The 14197-nt window shown below is 52.3% G+C and overlaps 1 protein-coding gene across 3 annotated transcripts in view; it reads right to left on the bottom strand.

Annotated features, from left to right (window-relative positions):
- CEP68 (centrosomal protein 68) overlaps positions 1–14197 on the bottom strand; it is a 26418-nt gene extending 12221 nt beyond the window's left edge. For 2 of the 3 annotated variants that reach the window (XM_040224046.1, XM_040224047.1), the window contains exons 1-4: positions 14076–14197; positions 6899–6983; positions 3127–3521; positions 41–1552 (exon numbers count right to left, since the gene is read on the bottom strand). In XM_040224046.1, the coding sequence (XP_040079980.1) occupies positions 41–1552; positions 3127–3480 (1866 nt within the window). In that variant the 5' untranslated portion in view covers positions 3481–3521; positions 6899–6983; positions 14076–14197. Of the gene's footprint in view, positions 1–40; positions 1553–3126; positions 3522–6898; positions 7425–14075 lie in introns of those variants that run through there. The other variant, XM_040224045.1, reaches the window with a different exon arrangement.

Here is a 14197-nt window from a genome sequence, read left to right as displayed (position 1 = left end):
CAGGGGGAAGAAGACAACAGTGCTGAGACGCCGAGTTTACCTGCACGCACTGCACGAGGGACTCTTTTCTCTGCTCTCCGCCCTTCCTGGGAGGCTGCCCTTCAGCATCTGGATCCAACACTGCTGACCAGGAGGCGCAGGTTCTCACTGGTCCAGAGGAGACCCCCAGGGCCTGGCCGCTCACCAGGCTGCCCTCCCCGGCAGAGCGCCTTGCATGGATGACAGAGCGCAGCAAACAGTGCTTCTGGTCCTCAGTGCTCCAGGACCCTCTGAGGGTAGCCCCGGAGGGAAGCTGGCTTTGGCTGGAGTCTGACGGGAGGGAAGCTGGCCCATCACTGTCCGACACGTCCAGGGAGCTCTGCCCTTCGGCAGCATCCGTGGACAGGGGCACCAAGGTGGGAATGGAGCCCAGATACGAAACCAAGCTAGAAACCTGTGTCAGCCGAGTGGGCAGGGCCAGATACTCGTCGTCACTTTCCACCTCCTCTTGGGGTTTCCATCCAGACTCCGTGCAGGTGAGGCGCCCGAGGCCCTGGCTGGGCCCCTTCTCCCTCTCCAGCCTGGGTGAGGACCACCCTCTGTCCCTTGTCCTCAGGTGTGGAGAACCCAGCTCAAGGTGCCTGCCCACAGGTGGCCAGCCCCTCAGGTTCCTCCGGGCTGGCTCTCTGCTCACCCAAGGAGTGGCCCTACCGCCTGGGGCTCTGGGGGTAGAGGCAGAGGGGCTGCAAGATGCTAACCCCACACCACCCTGCTTCTGGGGTGCTCCAGAGGGCCCCCGCTCAAGGCTTGGCTCTCTGGGCCCAGAGAACGGGAGGGCAGTGGCCTCGGCTGGTGGGCAACTGTGGGAGACGTTAGTGGGTGACTTGAGAGTGCTTGCTGGGGAGACAGAGAAGCTATCCAGGTCTATGCCCGAGTCCTGCAGGACGGGCTCAGCCAGCACGTGGCTATCGAGCTGCTTCGGGAGCCGGGGCCCGGGCCTGAGGGGATAGGTGTAGTCCAGCAGGTCTTCGTACTCTTTGTTCGGGTTCCAAAGTGGGGAGCGGCGGTCTGGGGAGGGAGGCAGGGAATCGGGCAGCACACAGGCCCAGTACTCGGCCTGGAAGGAGAGGCGTCTCCTGCCCAGCCCGGGGGCATCCCCCGCTGAGGACACAGGCTGGGGCAACCACTGGAGCTGAGGCCCAGGGCCTACCACTGAGGGCGCTGACGGCGGGACAGCCAGCTCCAGGGAGGAGGAGACTTTGGCGAGGCAGCCACTCTGAGGCTCCGCCTTTTCCTGGTGACACTGGAGACTGCTGCCTGGGGAGGAGGCGGACACGCTGCAACTGGAAGACGGTGGCGCAGGCGTCCCTGGGCTCACGGCCGACCTCCACCTCGACGGGCACGGGAAGCCCGAGATGGGAGACTGTGGGCAGAGGTCTGGCACCTGCGGCGACTCCACAGGGGACGGGTCATCTTCGGTGTCAGCATCATGTCCCGAGTAAACAGCAGCAGCTCTGGGAATGGCGCAAGCCCGAGGCAGCGCCTCCGGGGCAGGAAGCCTGGTCTCCTCCATCTACAGTGACAGGAGGGAAGGAAAAGGTCAAACAGGCGGGGACAACTCTGGGGTGGTTTTGGGGACCCAGATGACCCGGAGGAAAGTTCTTGAAAAGAGCCTGCTACCTGTGCGAGAGTCAGACACAGCGAGGGTGCGGCTGGAGATGGAGACGAGGGGAGCAGACAGTCCTTCCGGAGCTGATCCCCAACCCCCACCGCTGTTCTTCCCCAGTTCTTCCTGCACAGATGCCTCCTTCGTGAGCGAGCAGAACTCAAATAGCTCTGTCGTGCTGGGCTGGAACACACTGCCTAACCTCTGAGAAGCGCACCCTGGGCAAGCAGGACTCAGTAATTCTGCTGCTGACAGGACACACATCCGAACCTGGCAGTCAGGCGGCCCACCAGGCCCCACCCGGCTCGGCTCACAGCCAGCGGTGACTCAACAGTGGCAAAATGAGTCATTCACCCCAGCCTCCTCACTCAGACTTTTAATCAGCTCCATGAAGAGACCACCCTCAGGGAGGCAGGCTAGCACTAGAGGTTAGGGTGTGGGCTTTGGAACCAGACAGCCCCGAGGCCACCCCCTAGCTGCCAGCTCCCAGACTCACTTCTCTCACTTCTGAGCCTCACTTCCCTCACCTGCAAAGCAGGCTTGGTGACTGCCTCTTCAGGCTATGCGGATTAAATGAGCTCCAGGGTGAACAATGAGAGCTCAACAAACAGCAGCGCTGCAGCAAGCAACAGACTGACACAAATAGCCCATCTCTGTTTGCTCCCTGCCGCCCACCTCACCGAGTTTGACTCAGGTGCCCTGAGCCTCACAGTGCCCTGGCCCCCAGCAGGTGGGCCTAGCCTCTGTCTTCTCCCAGGCAGTCACGCTCAGAACCTCCTCATGTCACAGGGCTCCCGGCATCAGCACGTGGCAGCCAGTGCCACGATGACACGGCACAGATCAGAGCCGCCACCGTGAAAGGTCTTGGTAGGCAGACCACCACAGGCTGTCGGAGCTGGGAGGGACAGGTCGATCAGGCAACCTCCCCAACTGTCCTGAGGGCCTGCAAGATCCAGTGGTTTGCCCGAGGTCAGAAACAGGCAGGACTCCTGCTCCACATGACACCCACTAAGCGAGGCTGCCTGTATTCAGGAGGCCCCTGAAATCCTCTTTGCCCAGAGACAGTGCTGCCAGGCCCCCAAGGGCCCAGTGGGGTACAGCCCCCAGGAGCCCATGTCCCTGGACCCTTCTTCCCATCTCCCCAAGGGCCCTGGAAAGCCTCCACGTCACCAAGTCAAACACAGGACATGGCTCCCCCACCGCGGCTCCCCTGCCTGCCCTCTGGGCAGGATGTCTTGGTCACAGCATCCCTAATCCTCAACAGGTCACCAGTCACACTCCTGAGGAAGAGGAGGTGCTGTGGACAGAGCTATCTGCTGGGCCCACCTGTCTATGTGAACCTGCAGAACAGAAATCAGCACACCCAAGCTACCCGAGCTCTCCTACCTCCCCACCTCACATGGGCGCCGGGGAAGCTGTAAGATGGTGAGACAGTGCTGGAGTGCACTCTCAAAGGACAGCCCCACTACCCTGGTGCCTACCTGGTTTCCCGCAGAGGGCAGATCACCAGTCTCCAGGCCAGCAGGAGAAGGCACGCAACCGAAAGTGGGCTTAGACCCACCAGCTGCTGGCTTCCTGCTGGCCCCGCTCGCTGGTGGCTGGCAGGCTCTGGAGGGGCCAGGGCCAACCCCACCATAGCAGGCAGGGCCGGGGAGCCCCTCGGTGCCCCCAACAGGAGAGGCGGGTCCTCCCTCAGCTTCCAGGCGTGGCGGCTGCTCCCCGAGCACAGGCCCTGCGGGGCTCAGCTCCTGCTCCCCGTGGCTCCAGCTCCCACAGGAAGGGGCCTTCGTGTCTGAGGATGCCTCCCCCTCTGCCTTTTCTGCTCCCAGGGCCATTGAGATGTCCCTGGGTCAGGGTTCTGCTGAAGCTTCAGCTCCCTACAAGATGGGAAAGGGAGAGAGAAAGATAAACTTCCTGCTTCCATGACCAGGAAACCTTTTATTTCTTAATGGTTAAGACAAATTTCTTTTGGCCAAAAGAACAAATGATGGCTACTTCTTCAAAGAAAAACAGAGGTCTGGCTTTTCCTCAGCTCCAGACCCTTCCAAAGGGGGTGCAGGAGCTGTTATCCTGTCCTTTGCTGTTATATGGCCGGAGCCCATCCTATCATACCTGCCCCCAGCAAGGGCAAGGCCAACTGTAAACACCTGCACCCCGAGATGCACCGAGACCCAACAGATGCCCAGGAGGGTCAACCCAAGTCCAAACCAGAGTCAAGCTTTGTGCTGTGTGCTAAGTCGCTTCAGTCATGTCTGACTCTTTTCAACCCCCTACACCACAGTCCACCAGGCTCCTCTAGTCCATGGGATTCTCCAAGCAAGAATACTGAGGTGGGTTGCCATCCCCTCCTCCAGGGGATCTTCCCCACCCAGGAATCGAACCCACGTCTATTATGTCTACCTGCACTGGCAGGTGGGTTCTTTACCACTAGCACTGGGAAGCCTGAGTCAAGGTTTGGTCCTGCCTAAAGTCACCCTTGCTGTCTGAGCCATAATATTAAAAAAAAAACCTAAGAGCATGACATTCGGTCCCATCACTTCATGGCAAACAGAAGGGGAAAATGTGGAAGCAGGGACAGATTTTCTCTTCTTGGGCTCTAAAATCAGTGCTGATGGTGACTGTAGCCATGAAATTAGAAGACAATTGCTTTTTGGCAAGAAAGCTATGACAAACCTAGACGGTGTGTAAAAAGGCAAAGACATCACTTTGCTGATGAAGGTCTACATAGTCAAGGCTACAGTCTTTCCAGCAGTCATGTATGGAATGTGAGAGCTGGACCATAAAGAAGGCAGAGCAATTAAGAATTGATGCTTTCGAACTATGGTGCTGGAGAAGACTCTTGAGAGTCCCTTGGAGAGCAAGGAGATCAAACTAGTTAATCCTAAAGGAAATCAACCGTGAATATTCATTGGAAGGACTGATGCTGAAGCTCCAATACTTTGGCCAGCTGATGCGAACAGCCGACTCACTGGAAAACACCATGATGCTGAGAAAGACTGAAGGCCGAAGAACAGGGTGACAGAGGATGAGATGGCTGGATGGCTTCACTGATTCAATGGATATGAACTTGGGCCAAATCCGAGAGATGCGGAGGGGCAGGGAGGCCTGGTGTGCTGCAGTCCTTGGGGTTGCAAAGAGTCGGACACGACTGGGTGACTGAACACACAGCCACCTGTCCCTTTGGCCCAGCCGCACGGGGCCAGGGGCCTGGCTGGGGCCCTCCCTGCGCCGGCCCTGCAGCAGCTGCCGTCACCACAGCCCAGCAGCAGGCAACCAGGGGGAGCCCTGGGGGCGAGGGAAGGAACGGCCTGGGAGCTGGGTCTGAGAACAGAGCCACTGCAACAGGAGCTTCAGGGACCGCAGAGGGGGCCCCTGAGCCTGAGGGCGCAGGCGAGGGCTCTGCTGGGAGCCAGGGCCGGAGGAGGCTGGGATGAAGGCGGGCAGGAGCACTCCAGGAGGACTGAACAGGGAGGCAAGGGAGCGCAAGCGCCCAGGCTCTGGGCAGCTGCCTGGAATGCACTGCCAACCTCAAAGCTAAAACCTGGCCAGAAACAGCCTCGTTTCCTCAGAGACAAGAAGGCACTGATGGCAACAGGAGGTGCTGGGGCAGCAGGGAAGCCTGAGCAGGTGGAGGCGGCCACGGAGGGGGCTCATCCTGCTCGGCCCTCACACCGGAAACACCACTGGTGGGGACAGCGCGCCCGAAAAACAAGTGTCCTACCCGGCCTGGCCGACTGGCGAGGCTCCAGTCAGCAGCGAGCCAAGAGCAGAACACAGGTCATGTGCACGCTTACCACCTTCTCATGGCCATCGCGTGCACAGGGACTCATCAGAAGAACGACCGCCTTGAACCGGCTACATGGTTCAGATACAGAATACGCGCACAGGCAAGTCTCCCTCCCCTCCCCTCAGAGGACACAGGGCACGCGCACAGCGCTGCGCACAGGGATGGGGCGGGGCGGGGCGGGGCGGGGCGGGGCGGGGCGGGGTCGCCGCACGGAGACAGAACTAGTGAAGCAGGGCACCTCACAAGGAGCAAAGGAGTCCAACAGAGGAAGACGAAGCCGCCGATTCTTCATGTAAGTCAAGCAAAAATATTTACCACTAGATACTCCCACAAAAAACAGCAGGTCTAATTAACGCTGTGTGTGTTTCTCATCTCTTGATGTATATGTAGACAAACACAAAAATTTGTTTCACCTTCCCCCACTGCCCCTTTTAACACGGAAGTAGTTAACCGTACAGGACGCGCTGTTCGGGATCTTGCGTCTTTTTTTAAATGGAATACCTGGGAGGTCTTTCCTTAGCAGTGCATGGCCAGCGCCTCCTGTTTTCTGGCCCCACCCTGCACTGTACTCCACTGTAAGGATGCACGCCAGCTTATTCCACCTACTGGTGGATATTTCTGTGATTTCCAACCTTTTGCCACTAATGCTGAGATGACCAAGCACGCGCGCGCACACACACCACTGCACACGTACTAGCACACCCACAGTGTCAAGGGTCAGAGAAAACTGCTGAGGTGAAGGGGACTCACACGGGTGCTTCAGGCATCTGGTACACTCCCACCTGTGGCCTGAGAGCATGCTAGTTTCCCACAAGAGGTGGGTCTTCTTATCCTAATTTCACAGAGTGGGGAAACCTTGCAGAGTCAAATCCAGGCCTGAGTGACTCCAGAACCCAAGCTCTTTACGAACCAACTGGGGAACAAGGTACAAAACAGACACACAAAGCAGAAGAGGGTGAGAGAGACTGGTAAGGGACCAAGTCCCACAGGGAAAGACCTTCATGGAGCCACGTCCTCACCTAGTGGCTACTTAAGAAACGGCACATGAAGACGACGACCGGCAAACTGTTTCCACAATTATAGGAACAAGCTGAGCCCACCAGCTGAAAAATTAGGGTGAAGGCTGAACCTAATCAGAAGCCCCAATTTCTTGCTCCATTTCTAGACATTCTTTCAATGGCCAGAGTCAGGCCATGATGGGTGGCTAATCCATATTTACTCTCCTGGTCCCCCTTCACTAAAGCATGTTGTCTTAATGACAGGGGACTGGAATAAGATGATTATGGGGCAACAGAGGGGCACAAAGAAACGATCTCTGTCTTTTAACAATGTGGTTTTGATCTGTCTTGTCTGGATTTCACTATTCAAAAAAAAGGTTATCTCTTCATCCTGGGGATGAATGGTGGGCTAGAATTAAAAGCTCCTCTGGAGATATTGCTAGGTAACTTCCAAGTATAAATACAAACCTGAACTAAGTGAACAGTGTCGCCAGAAGTCCTTTAGCACCCAGGAGAGGTCTGAAATTCAGTGATTTTCATGGAAATGGTACTTCTGAAAAGACAGATTATAGGTGGTTATTTTCTCAGTCTGGATACATAGTCTGTTCATAATCTCACTTATTAATCTGCCTAACAAATCAAGGTGCATTTTCCCTGTGCCACACAAGCTTTTTTTTTTTAATGAGAATTAAAACAGACTCATGTGAAACGAAAAAAGTCTACCATGAGTGTTCAATCCAAATTGTACATAAGTATTACAGAAAACAGAAAAGGGAGAAATCAACTGGGATAGGGAAAACTCCTTGAAGGAATGACTACTGAAAACATCAATCATCAGCCAAGCAAACGGATAAAGGGCTCAACTCTGTGGGAAAGTGTCAGGTGGGCATTTTAACAGTGCATGACAGTCCAGCTCTCGTTTCCACACAGATTCTAGATTTTACACAGCCCCGTTTCTTCTCACCCCTCTGAGGGTGAGGGTGGAGAAGGGGATTCTGCTTGAATCCTCCCAGTGAGACAAGCTTCCTCCTTTCCAGAACACCAAATGGACTGCTCAGATGAAAATGTGCTATGCTGTCAGTAGCGTTAAACAATCTGCTACTCTTTGTGGGTCGTCCCTGCTCTCTGATCACACACTTTACAGTGTTTTTGGAGGTCAGCAGCTCCTAGGTGGGCAGAGGCCCCAGTCAGCTGCCTTTCTAATAAGAAAGTGACAAGAAATTGGACTGAGTGACTGGAGGGCTCTGAGCACAGACAATGAAACAATGAATTCAAGCCTCCCATCTGAGGAAGATTTCCACACACCAGTTCAGCCCTGTGCTTGGCCAAGTCAAGAGACAAGCCACTTGAGCTGCAGGATGAGAGAGCAAATCGCTAACATTCAGTAGATCATGGAGAGAGCAAAGGAATTCCAGAAAAACATCTACTTCCACTTCACTGACTACAAAAAAGCCTTTGACTGTGTGGATCACAACGAACTGTGGAAAATTCTTTAAGAGATGAGAATACTAGACCACTTACCTGTCGCCTGAGATACCTGTATGCAGGTCAAGAAACAACAGTTACAATCACACATGGAACAACAGACCAGTTCAAAATTGGGAAAGGAGTATGACAAGACTGTAGATTGTCACCCTGTTTATTTAACTTATATGCAGAGTACATCATGTGAAATGCCAGGCTGGATAAATCACAGACTGGAATCAAGATTGCCGGGAGAAATATCAATAACTTCAGATATGCAGACGATACCACCATAATGGCAGAAACTGAAGTAGAATAAAGAGCCTCTTGATGAAAGTCAAAGAAGACAATGAAAAATCTGGTTTAAAACTCAACATTCAAAAAACTAAGATCATGGCATCCAGTCCCATCACTTCATGGCAAATAGAAGGGGAAAAAGTCGAAGCAGTGACAGACTATATTTCCCAGGGCTCCAAAATCACTGCAGACAGTGACTGCAGTCATTAAATTAAAATATGCTTGCTCCTTGGAAGGAAAGCTAAGACAAACCTAGACAGCATATTAAACATCAGAGACATCACTCTGCCGACAAAGCTCTGTATAATCAAAGCTAATGGTTTCCAAGAGTCATGTATGAATGTGATAGACCATAAAGAAGGCTGAGCACCAAAGAATTGATGCTTTCCAACTGTGGTGTTGAAGAAGACTCTTGAGAGTCCTGTGGACTGCAGGGAGATCAAATCAGTCATCCTAAAGGAAATCAACCCTGAATATTCATTGGAAGGACTGATGCTGAAGCTCCAATACTTTGGCCACCTGATGCGAGGAGCTGACTCTTTGGAAAAGACTCTGATGCTGGGAAAGACTGAAGGCAAAAGGAGAAGCAGGTGGCAAAGGATGAGATGGTTAGATAGCATCAACTAACTCAACAGACATGAGTTTGGGCAAACTCCAGGAGAGGGACCACTTGGAGTTTGGTATTAGAATTCTGTCAGTTTCTAGGACCCACAGAGACTGTATGACCTACCAGAAGAAATTAGGCATGATGGAGGCTTGGCTTACTGTTGCCCTACAGTAAAGATATGCTCATATATCATGTATGGGGTCACACTAACTGGTTAAGTCTGGACATCTGACCCTTCCTAGTACTGGCCACACACTCCTTGTGCAGGCCTGTCACAGTTGCTAGGACTTCCTCCCACTCACTCCTGTCCAGGATGGAGAACAGAGAACTTGGAAGTCTGTATGTGGGTGGAAAGGGGGGGGATGTTGAGGGGGGCTGGCTATGTTCTTCTCTTAACTAAACCATTCAAATGTACAAATGTTCAACTTAGGGGGCAATCCTCCTCTGATCAGGAATTCCTAAATCACAAGCTCACAAACCATCTGATTTACAGCAACTCTGCCCAGGAAGCCAGGTTCTGCCTGGGACCCATCTCTGTACCTGGGTGCGCAGAGGGCACCTGTGCCAGCCATGGAGGCCAGGTGCTACCTGAGCCAGCCCTACCAGTTCAGGGGCTGAAGCCCTCAAGCTCTGACCTGTTTTCGTAGGAGGCCATAGGTGTAAGCAGTCAATGAATGCCATGCACACACAGTGGCAGAATCAGGCCGCGGAGGCAGACAAAGAGGCTCTCCTTTCTGCCCTTTCTCTAGCAACATGAATCTTCACACAAGGAAGAAAGGCGGGGGCAGTGGAGTGGACCCAGAACTGTCAGTTTTGCTGGAAGGCTTCTGGGGGAACTAGATGGATGGCAGAAAGGGGCTCAAAGGCAGAAGCCAGTCCAGGCATGGGAGGCAGTATGAAAGCAGGTGACGACGTATGTGGGGAGGCCAACAAGAGGGGCAGTCACAAGAGGCCCAGGCCGGCCTCAGAGTGGGGTGGCTGCCAGGAACGCTGTGCGGGAGGTTTGAGACTGGGAGGCCCAAAGCCACTGGGTGGCTCAAAGCCACCCCCTTCCACCTGCTCCTTCCCTGGCTGCGCAAGCCCTACAGCCCCTTCGGGGCCGGAGCTCCTATTACTGTGTGATTGTACGTGAAGCACATCTTACTACTGCACTATTTTTGTTGCTTTTGTTCATGACAAGAACTGTTAACATGAGAATTTATAATATCTTTTATGCAATCAGCTTAATCAAGAAGTTAAAAAAAAATCAACCAAAACTGTGTTCTCTGTGACTGGGGCCACAGAGAACCTCACAGCAAGGCCAATCTTTTACTTGTTACGAGAGCTCTTTAGATGGCCTTTAAGGAGGTGCACTGCCGCATCTACAGGGATCTTAACTGAGCTTCCAGCCACCCCTCCCCCCACCCCAAGCTCTCTGGCCTCCTTGGCAGTGGATTATTGCCAACCAACGAAGCTCAGAGTGTGAGGATGATGGGGACTGAACATGTCCATTAAGTGGACCCTCTGTTCCCACCTAGGTCTTCCCTGTAGCTCAAACGGTAAAGAATCTGCCTGCAACGCCAGAGACCTGGGTTCATTCCCAGGGTCAGGAAGATCCTCTGGAGAAGGGAATGGTAACCCACTAGAGTATTCTTACCAGGAGAATCCCATGGACAGAGGAGCCTGGTGGATATAGTCCATGGGGTTTGCAAAGAGCTGGACATCAATGAGTAACTAACACTACTCTGTTCCCACCAAAGAGCAAGGTCAAAAAAACATCTGCCCTGTAACACAAATCATTCCTACTGTCTAAAGAAGCTGGCCCTGGACCACATCGCTGCAGCTCCACAGGCCACTGCTTTTACCGTACTGACAGTTTTCTATAAGTCCATCAGGCCACATGATGTGAAGACTGATAAGAAACTTACTGATATTCGGGAGGTGCCATTAAGAATATTTCTCTTTGGAGAAGAATTCTCAGGTCTCTGTAACAGACACTGCGATTTCACTGAGTAGCCAGTTTACTCTTTACTTTATATAGGTACTGGCAAAACTGATTTTTAAAAAATTCTCCTCTTTGCTCTTGCTGCTTGGAAGCTCAGAACCAAATCAGTAGTCTCACGGAAGTAAAATGCAGAGGCATTCACCTTTGGTATTTTTCACCTGATCTGTCTCACTTTTATTAAAAATCTTGTTACACTGAAATGATTTTGGAAAGGTTACTCAAACAATTTTTGGAACAAAATAGAGGAAGTGTTAAAAACAGAATTTTTTTTTAAAAAAGCTCTAAATCCAACATTTCATCAAATGCCAGAAGAAAACGAAGCCTGATCCTTATGTTAGTATCTTTCTACTCCAAGTGTTGTCCACGGAAAAGCAGCACCTGCATCACCTCAGGGTTGCTGGGAATGCAGATTCTCAGGCACCACCCCAGAGCTCTGGGATCAGAATCTGCATCTTAGCAAGCTCTCCAGGTGGTCGGCAGGCACAGTAATGGTTCAGAACCACCAAGTTAGTAAGCCTGTTTCAGCATCCTGAAAGGGAAATACAATGGCTTTCCAACCTTTCATCAAGCACCCACCTTATGCAAGGCAAACAAAAGTAGGAAATTTATGGTCCTTGTCCTTAAGGTCCGGAGAAGGCAATGGCACCCCACTCCAGTACTCTTGCCTGGAAAATCCCATGGACAGAGAAGCCTGGTAGGCTGCAGTCCATGGGGTTGCTAAGACTTGGACACGACTGAGGGACTTCACTTTCACTTTTCACTTTCATGCATTGGAGAAGGAAACGGCAACCCACTCCAGTGTTCTTGCCTGGAGAATCCCCGGGACGGGGGAGCCTTGGTGGTCTATGGGGTCGCACAGAGTCAGACACGACTGAAGCGACTTAGCAGCAGCAGCAGCAGTCCTTAAGGTCCTTCCGACAGGACACTAGGAAAAGCTCAGACCTTGTGGCAGGTTTCTTATGGTTAATGACAGCATGTCACAACCGGAGGGCATCTTCAGAAAGAACAGTATTTCCTTAAAAGGATTCCAGATTCATACAGCTTCACTAGAAGCACAATCAGAGACCAGAACCCTCCTGGGATAGGTACAAGTGAGAGGAGACAGGGTCTTTGTTTCGGAGATTCCGAGTAATTTAAGAAACACTGACATGCCAAGGGGACCTACAGCTGGCAGGAAACAGACCACTTAACCTGTTTCCTGTGACCAGAAAGTGGTACAGGAAAACCTGGAAGTGAGGCAACCTCCCCCTAGGGGGGGCATCTGCCACCTCAAGGTCTAGCAAATAGATTCAGAGCTACTAGAAGACTTCTTCCAGCGTTCACAATGTTTGTGAACTTTAAAGACAGGAGGCGGTTTTTTTCACGAAAACAGATTTAAGTTAAAAGGAGACACATCTCAAGTCCACTGCCATCTGAACCAACTTTTTTGTCAGCCACATCAGCTTCCCTCTCTTCTGCTTTTACATGACCATTTTCAGTAACAGACCACATGAACAGTGCATCAAATATTACTGCAATACTTGGCCAAATTGTTATTTGGCACTCCATCAATCTCCAGTGGGTGACGGTACTTTAAATGCATAACCAGGTAATCTTCCATGGGATACTTTTACAGTGGGGGGAAAAGTCTGGAATGGCTTAAGGAATGTTTTTAAAATCAAGGAACAGATAAGGACCAAAAGGCAGACAGAACCTGAGGGTTAAATACTATACAGATGTTCAGTATTAGTGAATCTGCTCAAATGTTTATTTTTATCCTAACAAGTGTTAACAGCTAAGGAACATTTTCCTTGTGCCAGGGAACTATGCCAAGTACTTTATGTCAATATTTAATCCTCAGAAATCATGAAGTAGGTACTATTGTCACTCCCATTTTACTGAGGAAACTGAGGCATGAAGAAGTTACCTTAACTTATCCAAAGTTAGTAACAAGGTTGAGCTAAGGGATTTGACCTGAGAGCCACAGCTCAATTGCTTTCCTCACCTGTATGAATAACTGGCCCAACATGTTAACGGAAGTACAGTTTTTTGTCGACTTTTGGCTACACTGCTGATTTTTTGCTTTCTTTTGGCTTCCTTCAACCACTGAGTGTCTTCTGTGTTCCAAGCACTGTCCTAGGGGCTGGGGAAACCACAATAAAGTGTGATGTATAAAGACAGAGGCTACAGAAGGCAGACCAGAGTAAGGAGTGATTATCAGGTGAGGGGTAGGGAAAGACCTTTAAAAAGCTTTCCAGAAGAGGTGAAACCTGAGTTATTTGCTCTTTTCTGTAGCAGGAGACCCAGAACTGATTGACCCAGGTGGTGGAAGGAACAAAAATGAGAAGGGATGACCTCTACCTTTTTTTTTCTTTTTTTTATTGAAGGATAATTGCTTTACATAATTTTGTTACCTCACCGTCTTTTAATCAAGCCTTGTACCGTTGATTTCTTGACCCAAAACACTGTGTCATGCATTTTAACAACAACCTTCACATCCTAGGTCTAGGAACGTAAGGGTTTTTATGAATGTCATCTATCTTCGGGTGCGCCCTCCCCAGCCCCCTCCAGTAAACTCCCAGTGAGGTCCAAATCTGCTGTGGCACTGGCTGGTTTCCGCTCATTTTCATTACAAACAATACACCGAACCCAACCCAATTATTATAAAGGGCCTGAAACAGGTTTTGGACTTGTGCCCCTGGGCTGAGAACCATTCTAGTGATGACAGTTGGAAAGGGTGGCCTTTCCAGGCAAAACATGTGAGAAGAATTGCATTTTCTCCTCGGCAGCGGGGGCTGCCGCATTCAAAGCGACCAGAAGGCATCGTTCGTCTCCATCTTAATAGCCGGAATGACCCTGAGCGGGTGAGAGAGGGTCTCTAAGGCAGCCCGGATGCAGGAGCAGCTCGAGCCCCTAACTCCCGGAGCACCTGGGCAGGGCGAGCGCGCAGGGTAATAAACAAGACACGCCCGAGGCGAGGCCGCGAAGGAGAGTTCTCTGAAACCCGGGCAGCAACGCGGCGCAGCTGCTCGGACATGATGCCCGGACACGCTCGCTCCCGCGGCCAGATTTCGCCGCGCTCAGGCTTTTCCTACGACGGCCTCCCGCCTCCGCGCCGACTCCCGGCCGCTACTCTCACCAGCCGTTCCGCCTGCAAAATGGAGGCTCAGGCACGAGGCGCCCCCGGCCCCTTAAAGCCTCGGCGCCCTTAGAGGAAGGGGACGCAAGGCCCCGCGGCCCGCCCCCGCAGGGCGAGGGGGCCGGGCCGCAGCCCCCCGAACTCCGCTCCTGTGCACCAGCCGGTCGCTACCTACCGCGTCCGGAACCCTTAAGACTCCCCGAACGAACCGGCGGCGTCAACAGTCGCATGCGGCAGCTCCGAAGACGGAGTCCCAGGTGGACACCGAGGCCCTCCCGCCGGAGTCCTGAACGCCTG

The sequence above is a fragment of the Oryx dammah genome, unplaced genomic scaffold (assembly GCF_014754425.2).
Source record: "Oryx dammah isolate SB20612 unplaced genomic scaffold, SCBI_Odam_1.1 HiC_scaffold_25, whole genome shotgun sequence".
NCBI lineage: Eukaryota > Metazoa > Chordata > Mammalia > Artiodactyla > Bovidae > Oryx > Oryx dammah.
This window is presented reverse-complemented; position numbering and strand designations above follow the sequence as displayed.